This window comes from Triticum aestivum, chromosome 6D (genome assembly GCF_018294505.1).
Source record: "Triticum aestivum cultivar Chinese Spring chromosome 6D, IWGSC CS RefSeq v2.1, whole genome shotgun sequence".
NCBI classification, from domain to species: Eukaryota; Viridiplantae; Streptophyta; class Magnoliopsida; order Poales; family Poaceae; genus Triticum; species Triticum aestivum.
In genome coordinates, this window is record NC_057811.1 from 7,319,389 (window position 1) to 7,335,971 (window position 16,583).

Consider the following 16,583-nt stretch of genomic DNA (forward strand, 5'->3'; position numbering starts at 1 on the left):
CAAGGAGTGCAACGACGAGGCGGCGAGGCGTTGTTCGGCGACACCGACGATGAGGAGGCCGCGCCCCGGCGCCACGACCACGAAGAAGCCGACACGTCTGCGGGCGCCGCCGGGAACGAGGAAGAGTAGTGCATGGTAGGTCGCTGTCGCTCGTGTCCCAGGAAGTCCACCGCTCCTCCCCTCCCGTCGATGCCAAGCTTGGTGGGTTGAGCATGTTCTGCCGATTAGTCACTTGGCGGTGACGTGGAGGCGGACAGTTTCTGTTTCCGGGGCTCCGGAGGTGGAGGTTACGGAGGCGGAGCTGGATAGCGCCGAGGCCGAACTGTAGACGGTGAAGCTTCAGTTCTTGGAGCTGATGGCCTGACACAGGACCGGACGCCGACGATCATTTAGATTAGGTATTAATTATACTCCAGAGCTCGTCTAGTACCGTTTTGATGTATATGCAATGAAATTCGTCATGTTTATTCGAAATCCGGTGTGTTTATATGAAATCCGGACATGGACCTGATGGAGCAGGAGGCGTTTTATTGCGGATGGGGACGAAAATATATACTGGATTGAATGGGCCAGGGTGTGTCGGATCCGACTCGTCCGGATGTTTCTTATGTCCATCCAGATTTAAGCTACTAGATATGAGCGTGTCGGTCAGCCCGGACGGCCGATATAAAGGATGCCGTTGGTCAGAATTTTATGACCAGATCTTTGGGAAGCCCGGCTGGACCATATGCACTCTCTCACAGCTTATGGTGAAGCGCACCAGCGGGACGACATTAAACGAGGCTTAGGTTGATGGATCGATTCCGGCAGGCCTCACACGCTAGTACTGTGCTAGGCTAAGCTAGAACCAGAAAAGAGCTAGGCAGCGGATTTTGTTTCCGGCGGGCGCGCGTATACGGAGGCTTAGTATTACGCATGCATGCGTGTGCATGCATGTAGAGTATGAAGGACTAGCAGCCGCTTGGGAGCGAGCTGTGTGTGGATACATGCAAAGGACCGCGGGCCAGGGCTAGACGCCACAGACTATGACGTCTTCCGCGTCTCGAAATGGGTCAGATCCGAAAAAAGTTTCAAACTAAGACCAAATCATGCTAAAGTTTTGATAATGGGTCAAAACAGTAAAAAAGTCCGCTAGCGTCAACAGTTGCTCCGGAAAACACGCATCCATTTTCACGGCAGTGCGCCATATCAGTCCGTAATCTCCTTCCGTGGCCCTTCGTCCGTAGACGTAGCATTGTTTCCGACCCGGTTAGCTTGCTACTATGCTCGCCCCAACCTTGGCATGGAGCAGGAACGACAGCTAGGCCGGCGTGTGCACCTCTAACCTCTTGAAGCTCAATGCGAGGCCATGCAGCATATCAGGTAGGGTGCACCGTATGTGTGCAGACCCAGGGATATATATGGACCCGATCGACAGACGTAGTATCTCGTGTGCAGCAGAGCAGAGCGGAACGCCGACGGCTCAAACAAAACCCAACGCCGCGCGCGCGTGGAGACGGCTCAAACAGACGTAGTATCTCGTGTGCACGATCGATTATGCCCAAGCAACCTTACAAAAACATTTGGCACGTGACCAACTGCTGCGTTTTAATGCACGGTGCCCCCTCCACGGAAGAAAAAAAGTAAATTTGAGAATTTCTATGCTCTTATAAAAAACCGAGTTGGTGATGATGGTGTGACTGCCATCTTGCAATATAGACCGTTCGATCTATATCTGACGGATAAAATGCGAATTATGGCAATTTTACAAAAAGATACCCGCACCTCTCTCTACATTTGCAGATAAGGCCTCCCTCGTTCATCCTCATCTCCCACAACCTCATTTTTGAGCAATTAAAAAAGGAAGCCTTTAAAACAATCTAGCATGGTGGCCGCTGCCGGCGTCGTCCATCCCCATGCCTCCGCTCAGTCCGACCACCAATCATCACCACACCCCACTCCTCCTCGCCTTATCTCTCCTCTTTCTCGGGATATCATTAGTTTTACACATGGGATTACTCCCGCATGGGTCAATCACACCAGGTGTTTTATAAAAAAAATGCATCTTGATGTTTCATGCAATGCACGGGCATCTTGCTAGTTACAAACAAAAAAGATGTCTATTTTTTTGCGGATTTTTTTGATGTATTAGTCAACTGTCAAGGAAGTAGAAAGAACATCATAAGTACCAAAGAATACATCAGGTCCGAAGAACTATAAGCACTAGAGTGGGCCGAAGACGCCCCACTGTCACCGCCTCTCACTTATCAGAGCCAAGCAAACTTTGTTGTGTAGTAGATATAGTAGTGAGCAGTGGCGGAGCCAAGATTGGAGCAAGCCTTGGGCCTAAATTTTTTTCGCTGCGAGGGAAAAACTTAATATCCATAAGGCTATAGCTACCACAAAAGACACCCCATACAAAATATGGCTAAATTGTACGAATAATTTATAATTTAAACTAAATGCTTAACATACAACAACATATATAAAAACATGACAAAAACTACAAAAATAAAGGTACGTGGTACAAAACATTACCAAATCAGTGGTATGCTTCATAGTTTCTCCCATAACCTCATCAACGGTGGAAGAAGAGCCAACACCTTCAAGACATAAAACGAAGATTTCATAAGAGAAGGCATAAACATCAAGTGAAACAATTATCATTGATAGAAATCTGAAATGATAGGTGTAGAAACCCTCTTGCGGACATGGGTGAAAAAAATCTCTTCATCTTCTTTTTCTACAATATATGAATTGTAACTCGCAATTACATCGATTTGAGTTCAACAATAGCATGGATACTTTGGATACATCACTGAATACACACACATATTATTTCTAGTTCAAAAATACCAACGCCAGCCATTAGCAGCGGCAGTAGACCAAAGTCGATCATGCGCGCGGTGGCTAGGACTAGGAGCGCGCGGCGCGGGCGGACAGAGGACAGGAGCAGGGGGTTGGGTGGTGCCATTGCGGCGTGCGTCGGCTAGTAAACGGCGACAGCCTGGACAAGGAGTCGAGGATGACGAGGCTGCGGCCCGAGCGCTGGATCAAGTAGCCGAGCGTCCCGTGTGCGTGCGTCCTGCAAGCGAATTAGGTCGTGGGGTGGGTCATGCTCATGCGTGCGTGGAAGGTGGATCGCTGGTGGGCTGGTGGGAACTGATTTTTGGTGAGCTAGCCAATCAGGCTTTGGACCTCCTTCCTTTTACTGGGCTGCACCCCGGGCCTGTAGAAAAAACCTATGTAGAGGTAATAGCTTGATATTTTTTCCACGCCCCGGGCCTGGGCCCTGGGTGCCCGGGGCCCAGCTCCGCCCCTGGTAGTGAGGATGTCGGTCTAAGCTTGGTCTGAGCCTCTATAAGACCATCACTACCGAACTGCAACCGCCGTTGAAGAAGAGGAGTGTATATTGGAAGGATCCAACCCGATAATTATTAACAATTTATAATCTGGCCGTTAACTTCCTTGAAATTTTCCAATTTCAAGACTGTCTCGTAATGATTCTGTGGACATGACTATAGATTGTGAGAGTCGGAAATGAAATTGAATAATCTGTTAGACTATCACATGTTTTATTTGTATAAATTACCTTGTCCCTATTCTATAATTTGGTGGGATAAGTAAACCGTGAGCATGATGACTATATAACCGTGTTGATATGGGTTAGCAAAACTAATAGGGTCTGACTAGGACAAATCTAGATGTCGCATCTAGTTATGTCACATCAAACCTGATGTCACTAAGTTTATGGTATATTTTTCTGTCCTAGTTTTTTCCCTTCTTGTTGTGTTATTTGTGGGAGTTTAGATGTGACATCCCTATAAAACATCTAGATGTGAATTAGACAAACTGAAACTAATAATTGTTTATTCAACTAGACACGCATGATCTGCCGGCCTGCTACCGAACAACACACACGTACATCATGCACGCCATTAGTTATTGAATCGATGTGTCCAGACACGTTCATTGATTTTCTTAACACTACAAGTTCATGATTAGCACTAGCAATCAAGGAGCTGGATGCCGCAGCCTGCAGGACACTAGACTGGAGACCACTATAGACTATAGTGTTTATAGTCGTACTGGTCTATTATCAGTGACGATAATTAATCGGGCAGCGAAAGACGGAAAGAGCACAAGATGGAAAGAGACGCGAGGTACAGTACAGATGTCGTTAGTTTCGTTCTTTCTTGTAGAGAGAGATAGGAACGTGCATGAGACGTGACATGCATAGGTGGGTCCATAGACAGGGAGCGTCGGAGCCGTTGCTGTCAGCCCCTCCCTACACTCCTATGGCCCCACACCACGCGCGGCCTCGAACGGGATCGATCTGTCTGCCACGGGTATCCATTGTTTGTTTCTCCGGACTCCAGGACCAGGAGAAAAGTTGAGGTCTAGCTAGCGACGACGCAACGTAGTCATGGCCATTGCACACGTCGTTGAATTACTGCGCATACACATGATGATTTGTGGTGGGTTCGGTGACATATTGAAGTACCACCGGCCGGGTACGGTGGCTGGCGGTAGTTACTTGTGCATGGCCACCGCCCTCGGGCAACTAGCTTCCATGCACGTACGCCCCACGCTACGGCGCTCTACACAACCGGCAGCATGCAGAAAGGACAGCTATGATGCATGGCAGGGAGGTCACATTAGATGAGATCCTTTTAGCGGTGCAGCTAGAGCTAGTGCATACAACAACGGCCGCCGGAGGTGACCGCACAACGGACACACAACATACGTGTTCTGTGTGCGTGCGTGCATGCAGAGCAAGAGGCAGGAGAAGCGAAGAAACCCGACGACGGCCGCCGGGCTGCAACCCCATGCTTTTGTATGGCTGGCCTGCATCTGCATGGGACGTCAGTCGGCTACCTCTCACTCACCAAGTATAGAGTATAATGTATGCACAGTGTCATCAGCTCACTGTGTTGAAGGGAAAGATGGTGTTGAGGACTGATCATATGCTCAAGCAGAAGGGAGATTTCTCATCTCCCATGGACAACTCCCGACCGCTGGAAAAGTGGACCAAGCCCCCTGTAGGTTGGTGCAAACTAAACGTCGACGGTGCCTTTGCTGCAGCGGACGGGACCGGAGCTCCTGGTATGATCCTGCGAAATCATCATGGCACTGTGATCTTTGCCTCCTGCCGTTTCCTGCCGAGGTGCTCGAGTGCGCTTGAAGCTGAGATCGCAGCATGTATGGAGGGTGTATCTCTCACACTTGAATGGAGCTCTGATCCTTTCATCCTGGAGACTGACAGTACAACTGCCGTGGCTATGATCACTGATGCAGCAGTTAATAGGTCGACGGTTGCATCATTAGTGGAAGAAACAAAGCGTTTGCTGGGGCTAGGACGTGAGCATGGGATAGCACATGTTAGGAGAGATGGGAATCAGGTTAGCCATGAGCTTGCTCAGATGGGTAGGGCGCCACGCACAGCCGTATGGCTCCGCCACGCACCTGTGGAAGTTACCCCTTTGTGTAACCTTGAATGTGACAACCCTGATTGATGAATGAGAAGTTCTATTTTCGCAAAAAAAAGTATGCACAGTGTCATCAGCTCACCCGCTCGCTCTCCACACGCTGCATTGCCACATGCCCGCCGATGACAAGCAGCACCGCATCATTGGTTGTTGCTACGCATCAACTGCATGAACATGCTGCAGGTCCATGCATGGCAGTTAGATCTTGCACACTACTACGCCCACGCAACGTTGCAAGACATGACCCTACCGCTGTCCGTTCTCCGTTGTTTTTTTTGACGGGTAATACCTTTATTTCTCATATAATAGCAAGATCGTGTACAATGAAGTGAGACATAAAGTCAGGTATGGGGCCTTCCCAATACTCAGTTGAGCTATTACAAAGTGAATGTTTTGCAATACTATCAGCAACACCATTAGCCTCCCGGAAGCAGTGAGCCACATCAAAATTTGCTAGATCTTCTCCAATTGTTTTACCTTCTACCACAACTGCTGCATCCGGACCCAGGTAATCATCTTGGTTATAGGCTTCAATAGCATTCAGACTGTCGGACTCAATTATCACCGAGTTACACCCAAGTTTAGCTGCAAGGTATAGCCCATTCCTGATCGCTACGATTTCAGCTGTTTCCGCACTTTGCACATGCTATACGAACCATGACGCTGCACCTATGAACTCACCCCGGTCATCTCTGCAAACTGCTCCGGTAGCTCCCTTCATATTTTCCACACAGAAAGATGCATCAACGTTAATCTTTACCCTCCCTCTCTCTGGTTTCTTCCACATGTGATCTCGGTGCTGATGCGGTCGGTTAGGGCTGGCTGCTCGCACAAAGTTTGTTGCTAGTACTTTGATAGACATTGCAGTGCACTCTGGTGACCTGATAATCTCCCCCTTCACAAACTGTCGCCGTTGCCACCAAATATACCAACTCGCCACTGCCACTAATTCCGCCATGGGAATCTCTCCAACCAGTTCGTGGCGTCTCATGAGAATATCCATGGTTATCGCTCCCGTCCGATCCTCCATGACTTCCCGTTGTATGTCTTCTCTCAGCCCTAGATTCGACCAAACATCCAAAGCTCGCTTGCATGTAAACAAACAATGTTGCGAGTCTTCGTAACCAATTCTGCAGCTAGGGCATTGAGGGTTTGCTGGGACATGCCTCCCTGCTAGTGTTCCTAGGCACGGTAGAACCCCACGTAGCACTTTCCACACAAAGTGTTTAATCTTCCCTGGCAAGCCGAGTTCCCATACTTTCCTCCATGAGTCGCAGTCCTGAAAACCACCCGGTCCACCACGTTGGTTCCAATTGTGCCCAAATTGACGATCAAACTCAACATGGTATGCCGACCTGACAGAGAACGTGCCCGACCGAGTGTGCTGCCACGCAACAAAATCGTCCATCACCTCAATCCGAAGGGGTATTTGCAAGATTCTGTGGACATCTACTGGTGATAGGACAGATCGTAATATGTCCTCATCCCACTGGCCAGAGATCGGATCAATCAAGTCCTCAACTTTATCTACCATAGCTTGTCCTCGTGGTGTAATAACCTTTCGGTTTTCACTTGTTGGAATCCACGGATCATCCCAGATGTCAATATGCGAGCCAGTTCCCACTCTCCAGATATGTCCCCTTTTAAAAGTTCGAATTCCCGAAACAATACTTTGCCACGTGAAGGATGATCCTTTCTTTGGACCCGCATTAAGAATTTTTCCATTTGGATAGTACTTTGCACTAAGAACTCTTGCACACAAAGAGTCTGGATTCTGGAGAAGTCGCCAACACTGTTTTGCTAATAAAGCAAGATTAAAATTGTGAAGGTCTCTAAACCCCAATCCTCCATTCTTCTTCGTGATGCACATTTTCCACCATGCAAACCAATGCATTTTCTTTTTCTCTTCACTATCTCCCCACCAAAACCCTGCAATCTCATCAGATATCAGTTTGCAGATCCCCTTAAGCAGTTTAAAGACAGACATGGCATATGAGGGGATTGCTTGAGCTACTGCTTTTATCAAGATTTCTTTTCCTTGTACTGACAGTACCTTCTCCTTCCAGCCTTTTAATCTTTGGCAAATTCTGTCAACTATGTGCTGAAAGCAGTCACTTCTGTCTACATCCACAATAGTTGGAAGACCAAGATATTTGTCTGACAATGCCTCTGTTAAAATATCAAGTGTCCTACACACATCTTCCCTGATATTGACATTTGTATTAGGATTCTCCGTTGTACCAGTACATTTGTCATTTGTCGTGTCATTTTTCTTTCTTTCGAAGGAAGGGTTATCAAAAAGTGTTTCTATTTTTTGGGTATATCAAAAGTTTGTTTTGGTGGGCCTAAAAAAGAACGTCCGGCCCATGTGTCTCCACAGTGGTGGAAATAATAAATAGCTGCGCAGACGTTCGCACCAGTTAAGCCCGCTGGACACGTCCTTGATCTTTAATTACCTCGGAATAATTTGTCTAAAAAAATTTACCTAGGAATAATGAATATTATTTCCTAATAATAATACGAAAACACTAACGCCCACACGTATGGCAACATTGCAACTCGCCCGTACGCTTGGATCATCGTCCAGTTAAGTTTGCACGAATCTTTACACACCGAGGCAGTTTTCGTGTGCTACGTAGGATAAGGCCGGTGTGTGGGTGTTGGAGAGGTCGCTCACACGCCCCACAGCACACGGTTGCCAGCTGCGCTGTGTGGACGAACTAGTTTCTGCCCACACAGCCACCACCTAGTCCACGCGCGTGTAGGCGAACTGCTTTTCGCCCACATGACAGTCGTACGTTGTTGGATGGCAACTGCAGTTGCGCGTACATGGCAACTAGGTAAACACACATGGCAATTATGATTCGTTTGCTAGACGGCAATTGCAGTTGCGCGTACGTGGCAATCAGGTAAACATATATGGCAACTGTGATTAACCACATGTGGCAACTAGGTAAACACACATGGCAACTATTGTTTGACCATATGTGACAAGTAGTTAATCACACATGACAACTATGGTTTGATTACACGCGGCACCTATCATAAATTAGACATGGCAACTATAGTTAACCAAAACAGAGAGGGTTGCCATGCTTTTACAACCATATGTGCCATCCCGGATAACTACATCTGCCATCCGGATAACTACATCTATCATTCCGGATGGTAACTAAATCGTCATCCCGCGGGTACCTATTGTAGCTGCGCCAGGACGTGTGGGCATATTTGCTTCGTGCCACACGCGCGGGATGGGGATGAGTAGTATTTGTTGGGCGTGTGGCACGAAGTAGCTGCATCACACGTGTGGGCAATTCTACTGTTCGCCCACACACAGCCCGTGTGGGCTGCCCCTACACACGGTGTGTGAACGTAATACCTATTATGCCACACGTGTGGTGGATATTGGCGTCCTAATAATACCATAACGCTAATGGAGCATTGCTCGCACCAGCATATACACGCGCCGCTCGTCCATCCGATCGGCCAGGCGTGGTAGCGCGCTCGTGTTACTCCAGCTTTGGAGGGCTAAAGGGTTGGCATCTCGTGGTGGCAAGTGGGCTCGAGGCCGTGACGTACGTCTGTCTAACGATTGTTGTTAGTTCGGCCCCAGTAGCCTAGCCCACTGAGTCCGTGATGGCAGGTGGCCTGAATACTTTGTGGGCCATGGACTCGCTCGCTCCTCGTATGCCAACTCTTTTGTATTTTTATGTCTCAAAAAAAAACTCTTTTGTATTTTTATAATAAAACGTGATTCTTGCAAAATCTCTTTCTATGAAATGACATGAACAAGTCTATTTGGCGTCTACTAAAATGATTCATAGGGTCTGCTGCTTAGTGGCGCACGTTTTTTTGGTAACGAATTGTGCATGGCCTCGCTCGCCGCAACATCGTATGTAAACTCTTTTCTATTTTTTTAGATAAGATATAATTATCACAAAATCTCTTTCTACGTGATGACATGAACAAGTATCAAAAATACCTTCTGTGGACACTTAACATGTCGATATGGCGTCTACTAAAAAAATCACGCTTCGCTGCGTCGGAAATTCATTCACAACGTGAAAACACTAGCACAATCTACATGTGTTGCACCCCGCAAAAAGAAAAATCTACATGTGTTGCTGAGCCACTTGATGTAGGCGCGAGATCAGCACGTGCCTACATATTAATTCCTTGTAAAACACAGGCCAGCAATAAATGTTAATCTTTCTTGGGCCCTAACTGTTGGGTTGGGCTGAGATTCAAGGGGCCATGATTGCGAGACCCAACCAAGTAAGACGAAGCCTTGATGGCGCTCGTAAGGCCCAGCCAAGGAAGACGAAGGCTTGACGGCGTTCACCTAGCTCGACCCCCAATCTAGACATAACAACCATTGAAATGGAAAACGGTGGCGGAGGTAGTGTGTCCAAGATGCTTGACGATGGAAACCTCTTCATTGACGCCCTTATTTGCATCGACCTCCCCACTACCCTCATCCTAGTCATCCTCAATTGTAGGCGATGACTCCACCACGCCAGTGGCTGCGAGTTATTTCGACGTTTCCGCTGGCTCGATCTACACTATATGGCAACATGAACTTTGCGTTGTGCTGCTGCACATCCCCTGGAGCTCACCTTGTCATCCACACAACATATGGTCTTGATATTGGGAGGCCCGGTCGTATGGGATTTTTACTCTTAGCAATGACGATGTCCCACTCTAGCTCATAATGTTGTAACTTTTGTTTGGCAAACGACAAGTCCACAATCAACTTTTTTTCATTTTAAGGTCTATTTGCCTTTTCATTTTTGTCCATTTCTTCATTTTCTATTCAATTCTCATGTTGCCCCATATTTTATGGTAGTCCTAATACACAATCCTCTACGTCAAGTCGCAAAAACAATCAAGTAAATTAAGTTCTCTATTCATGGTTATAAATTTTTTATTTTTTTTATTTTGTTGAAAACGCTCAATTTGAATGTGTTGTAGTGATTTAGCATATCTATTCTTGCATGTTATTAGTATATATAAAAAAGTATTGAACATTCATGCATATTTGTTTGACTTACACGAACACTTTACTGAAAAACATGAACGTTTTCCATATAAGTTGAAACATATTCAAAGATAATCTAGTGGCAATTTTAGGTGCTGAAATAATTAGTAGAATTCATGTCGATATTTTATTTAGCACACATGAGTATTAATTTTAAAGTGATGAACATTTTTTAGATGGTTTAGGGTACCAACATACTCCCTCCTTCCCAAAATATAAGGCAGGATTGACTTTGCACAATCTTTGATGCATGACTTTGACCACTAATGTATATCAAAGTACATGTATTGAACATGTATAAATGGCATTGTCATATTTGTCTTGCAAAATAATTTTAATTTATGTGTCTGTATACTGATTTTATGAACATACAATACTTGAAAATCATAGTCAAATTTGTGCAACGAAGACCAGAAAAGTCAAACGGCGCCTTATATTTTGGGAAGGAGGGAGTATCATAATGCTAAATAAGAGTTTTTGTGGTTAAAACAAAATAGTAACATATTTCTATTAACCTTGAGGGTTTTACTCATTATAGGACTTGACCAAAGAAGAGGAAGATATCTGGCTGATCGATTGTGTCAGGTCTGACAGCTTGCTGCGCCGGTCGACGATTAGCAGTTCCCTGCTTTTTTAGTGTATAAAGTTTAATTATATTAGTCTGCCAATGCTGTGAGATAGAAGCCAAAACCAGGCCACGGAAAGGCTAAATCACTTAAGTTTGGATGAGAAGACAAAAGTATGGTGTTTTACAATCCGAGATAAAATCATGGGGGCAGCTACGGGTCGGCCGGCAGATCTGTTCAAATTGATCAGCCAAACGTCTTTCTCTTCTTTGCAACATAATTCTTGTTGTGGAAACATTTACAATAAAGGTTATGCTATGTTTTTTTTTGCAACATAGATTATGTTGCAGTATATATTTTTTGCAACATGAGTCGTGTTGCAGAGTATTTATTTTCCCCTCTCTGGTCCTGGCCGCTGCAGAATCTAGCACCTGACCACTTTGCAACAAGGGACTTGTTGCAGAACCAATTCCAGAAACAATGGTCCAGTTACAGAACATGGACATGGAGGGGTTAGCTCACGACAGACATAGAGGCGAAAGATGCTCGCACAAGATCGGTCGGTTGAAGGGAATCATTTCCCTAAAATCATACAAGTACAAGAATATTTCTTGTTCTGTATTTGGAATGGACTTAATTAAAGGAGTTGCAATGTCAGAAATAACCGAAACTTGGCCATGTCCTTGTTTTTTTCAAGAGCGTGGTTATATAGTTTCCTGTATGAGTATGTACATTGTCCAATCTTGGAATGGAATTTATTAAGGCGACTGTTAGGCGCCGGTCGACCAGCTCAAATTTGGGCAGGTCGCGGCATGAGCGTGGGATACAACCCCCTAACCGTCCAGATTAATCGCTAACCGCCTTGAAAAAAGTCAAAACACGCTGCAAAACCCGTCCAATCTTCTGCTTCCCCTGTTCTCCGGCCACCTACGCGACTCGTGCTTGCCGGCCGCTCCCGTCACCATGCCCGCCAGTGCGCAGCCCCTTGCTGTCGTCGATGAGATTGCAGCACAGGTGTCGGCGGGTTCCCAGCTTCGACTGCAGCTTTCCAACGGCCGGTTCCAGCTCGTGATGATCGTGGTTGCAACATCCCTATCGTCACCAGCTCCGGCTCGCGTCGTCGTCTTGCATCACCATGTCCGAGCAAAACCAAAATCGGCAACAAAAAATCCCAAAAAAGTTGATAGCAGCAAAAAAAATCGTCAGTTCCAGCAAAATAGATCACCGGTTCCAGCAAAAAACATGTCGCCGCCCAGTGATTCCAGCAGAAAATCTCTGTGGTTCCAGCCAAAAAAATGCCGATTGCAGCAAAACATACAAACGGTTCTAGCAAAAACAATGCTGGTTCCGGCAAAACTTACAAAGGATTCCAGCAAAAACAACTCTGATTGTTGTCGCCCTCTTCCAGCATCGGAGATTGCCGGTTGCAGCTTTCCATGACGACGGTTCCAGCACCACGGGGTGCCGGTTGTAGCATCCCAACACCTGGCGGCACATTGGTCTTCCAGCATCGATGATTGCCGGTTGCAGCTTTTCATGTCAACGGTTCCAGCACCGCGGGATGCCGGTTGTAGCATCCCAACACCGGCGCGCGTCCCGCACCAGTGATGCGGGTTGCAGAGCGCCATATCGTCGTGTCCAGCACCGTGGCTACTGGTTTGTAGCATTGGCGAGTCGGCGAGGCCAGCCGCGCACGCAGCACCGGTGTCGGCGGGAAAAAGAACAGGGGGAGGAGCTGCTCGCTGTAGTGGGGGATGTGACTCTCACAGCAACAGGCCGGCTATGCGCGCTTGCCGGTGATCCGGGCGATGCGGCGGCGCTGTTCCGTTGTACAGAAACAGATCGAGTGGAGGGGAACGGAATTAGTGGCCGAGGCATCTCCGGCATCTCCCATCAGATAAGGACGACGAGGATTGGTGACGCGTGGGCAGGTACGTGGCAAAGGGAGGGCGCGAATCGCTGCGCTAGATCGGAAGGCACCCGTGCGACCGGCCCAGCGCTTGGGCCGGCCTGCCGGTGTTAAACGTTTCCCATTAATTAAAGGATGTACCGTCAAACATGATTCGTCGATAATTGAGCAGCTCGTGATCGGCCCCTTATCATTGTCAACGTCAAGCGCAAACGAATAGGACTCGCATCGTTTTCCCATCTCCATCCAGCAGCCGCCATGGAGCGGACGCGTTGGGCGGGCCTGGCGCCGGACGTGGCCCGTGACATCGCCGGACGGCTGCACGACGCTGCCGACTTCGTCCGCTTCCATGCCGTGTGCAAGCCATGGCGTGACTCGCGGGACGCGCAGCCGCCGCTGTTTCGGACACCGACGAACCAGTTGCTGCCGTGGCTCCTCGCGGTTCCCGACGATGACTCAACCCCAATCTACTTTAGATGCATCTTCTCCAAGTCCAGCTATCGCACACAGCGGCCACGACCGCTATTCACGACCCGAAGGATCTGGGTGTGCAACGCAGACGCCACCGCCGTTCGGTACCTCACGGTCGAACACCTCTGCCCTAGCCTTCATGACCCCCTCACGGGAGAAGTCACCCAGATGGCTTGTTTCCCGTATAACTTCCTCGACGAGTGGGACAAGGACAATCGCGAAGGTGTCCTCTATGCCGATGGTACCATCCTACTATATAACATCCTCTATGACGTTGGCATATATGGCAACAGGGCCATCTTCAAGGCAGCACTCCTACGCTCCGGTGATACAAAGTGGATGCTCGTCGAAAGAACCCTTGACAACCCCCGTGAGCACGGTGAGTTCTGTGCCGCGTACCACGGCGGGAGGATCCTGGTCATAGTGAGGTCTAGCCTCTGTCGCGTCATCACACCAGAGGTCAATGTCGCCGGCGACATTCTAGTCCCAAGGACGTGCGGTGACTATAAGTTCTCCTACAACTACATCTTGGAGTCCCGCGGCGAGCTACTATGGGTGTCGGTTTATACCAAGATCCCGGAAGGCATAGGTCTATTTCGGCCGCTCTCGGTGTTTGTGCATGCTCTAGAGGAGGAGGCGTCGAAACCGGGGAAGATGACGTGGGTGAGAAAAGATGATAGTTGTCTGGCCGACCGTGTGCTGTTTTTAGGGTCACCTTGTAGCTTGGCCATAGACGCCTCGCGACTCGGTATCAAAGGCGGGTGCGCCTTCTTCAACTACTATACTAGGTTAGCCTTGCAGCGTAAGCAGTTTTGCATGTACAAGTACAATCTTATGAACGATAAGACCGAGTTCGTCGAGCGGCTGCCAAAAGGATGGGATGAAGGCAAGTGCTCGTGGATCATCCCCCAACCCCCTATTTCTCCAATTCAGGTATGCACTAGTAAAACATCTCAAGTTGATAATCTTGGATAATACTACATCCTCTATCTCAAAATGTAAGATCATTTTTAACACTATGACAGTGTAAAAATGATCTTATATTTTGGAAGAGATGAAGTAAATTCTAATTTTATGGCCGCATCAAGCTAGTACTAGAAAGATATGGGTACTCATATGCTTAGATACGTATTACCTCTGTGCCGAAATATAAGACATTATGATACGTACACTACTAGCATAACAAAACGTCTTATATTTTGGTATGAAGGTAGTACATCTCTATCCTAACCACATGTTCTCTGCCTGGGAAAGGGCCTCAGATTCTTCAGTGGTTAAGATTGACACTTGCGGAATTTTACTAAAATCCAAACGTATCTAATTCCTAAGCACATGCTTACAGAAGTCAGCCTGATTAATATACATCATAGAAGAGTTTAATCTGTGCAATCTACTCCCTCCGTCCCAAAATAAATGTCGCCGATTTAGTACAACTTTGGTAATTTAGTAAACTTTGGTACTAAATTACCAAAGTTGTACTAAATCGGCGACATTTATTTTGGGACAGAAAGAGTATGTAATAATCTCAAATAGACAGAGTGCTAAGAAAGCTAATATTGCTTTTGCTTGATCAGGAAATCACTAAGAAGGCTCCAGAACGAAAGCAGCAACAACAAGAGCCAGCTCCGCTTACTGATCCAACACGTGTTATTCACATATTGAGACATCGTGAGCCTCGTTTCAGGGTTTTAGTGCGTAATCTGCCTCTCACGGTGGATAGCTCTCAACTGGAAGTTTTGTTCAGCAAGTACGGCAAAGTCTCAAACGCCAAGGTACTCTACAACAAGAAGACAGGGCGTTCCCGCGGTTTCGGTTTCGTAACCATGTCGACGGCACATGCTCATCTGATCGATGCTCTAGATGCTTTCAGTGGAATGCTTTTGGATGATCACATCCTTGATGTTATCTTTGACGAGGAGAAACGGCCACGGTGTCGCCGCCGGCCGCGACAGCGGCTTCTTCCATCTTGGCAGATACAAATAGTATGATCTTCTTGGCCGTGGTTAGTGCGAAAAATCTTTGATTGCAATTCCAAGTTGCATATGCTCTCCTTCCACGTGTATATCTAAATTGATTATGTAGAATGAGAAACAAAACGAAGGTGGACAGAACATTAAAATGAAGATGTTTTTTTGGCATGTAACAGTTTAGAGGAAAACGTATTAATTTGGAAATCTAATGGGTGCCCACAGGTGTCTTATCAATGCATGCAGTGTTGTTGCTGACTTGATGTCGTTCCAACGATGGTTTTACTTCATTGGATTAAAAGTTACTAGAAAACATGCCCGTGCGTTGCAACGTGAGAAAAAAAATATCACACACCTTTCGAGGGGTCTACAACCATTATTTCAAAATGACATCTTTTTTAAAAATAGTAGCTAATCTAAAGTCATTTAGTCAGATACTAACTCATTAGTTCCTCTTAAAAAAATTAAAGATATTAGTTCTTCATCCTTTGAATAGTACCTTATATCTTCTTCCGTCTAGAAAACATGCCCATGCGTTGCAACCAGAGAAAATAATATCACACACCTTCTCACGGGTCTACGGCCTCTATTTCAACATGGCATCCTTTTAAAAAAAATAGTAGCTAATGTAAAGTCATTTAGTCAGATACTAACTCGTTAGGTCCTCTTAAAAAATTAAGATATTAGTTCTTCATCCTTTGAATAGTACCTTCTATCTTCTTCTGCCTAATGTCTACCCCTTTGCTAGTATCGTGAATATAAATCTCCTACTAATCAAATTACACAGGTAAAAGATTAAAATGACAAAACTATCATGCTACTGGATGAGTTGAATTACCAACAAATTTGGGGAGAACTATTACAGTGAAGCTATTCTCATTATTCATTCTTAACCCAGGTACCAAAACTCTGCACAATAATGTAAAACTGTGTCTTCTTTTAAGTACAGATATATTGTACTAAATAGGAGATTAAATTATTGTGATCATTTTCTTCTAAAGAAAAAAGAAAAGAAAATGTGCCAACATGCATGCATTGTTTTTTAGAGGAAACATGCATGCATTGTTGCTCACCTCGTCCATCCCATGATAAGAAACATAATGGTCTCCGCGATGAATGACAATGTGGCAAACTTGTGCCTGCAGCTACATAATTTTATTAAGC

At 46.5% G+C, this 16,583-nt stretch overlaps 1 protein-coding gene across 1 annotated transcript; it reads left to right on the top strand.

Annotated features, from left to right (window-relative positions):
• The first annotated feature begins 13,172 nt into the window (after positions 1-13,172).
• On the top strand, positions 13,173-15,596 carry LOC123140719 (uncharacterized). Its single transcript, XM_044560005.1, has 2 exons — positions 13,173-14,385; positions 15,027-15,596. Exons 1-2 carry the CDS (start codon positions 13,240-13,242, stop codon positions 15,438-15,440), a joined length of 1,560 nt encoding a protein of 519 aa, XP_044415940.1. The 5' UTR covers positions 13,173-13,239; the 3' UTR covers positions 15,441-15,596.
• The last annotated feature ends 987 nt before the right edge of the window (positions 15,597-16,583 follow it).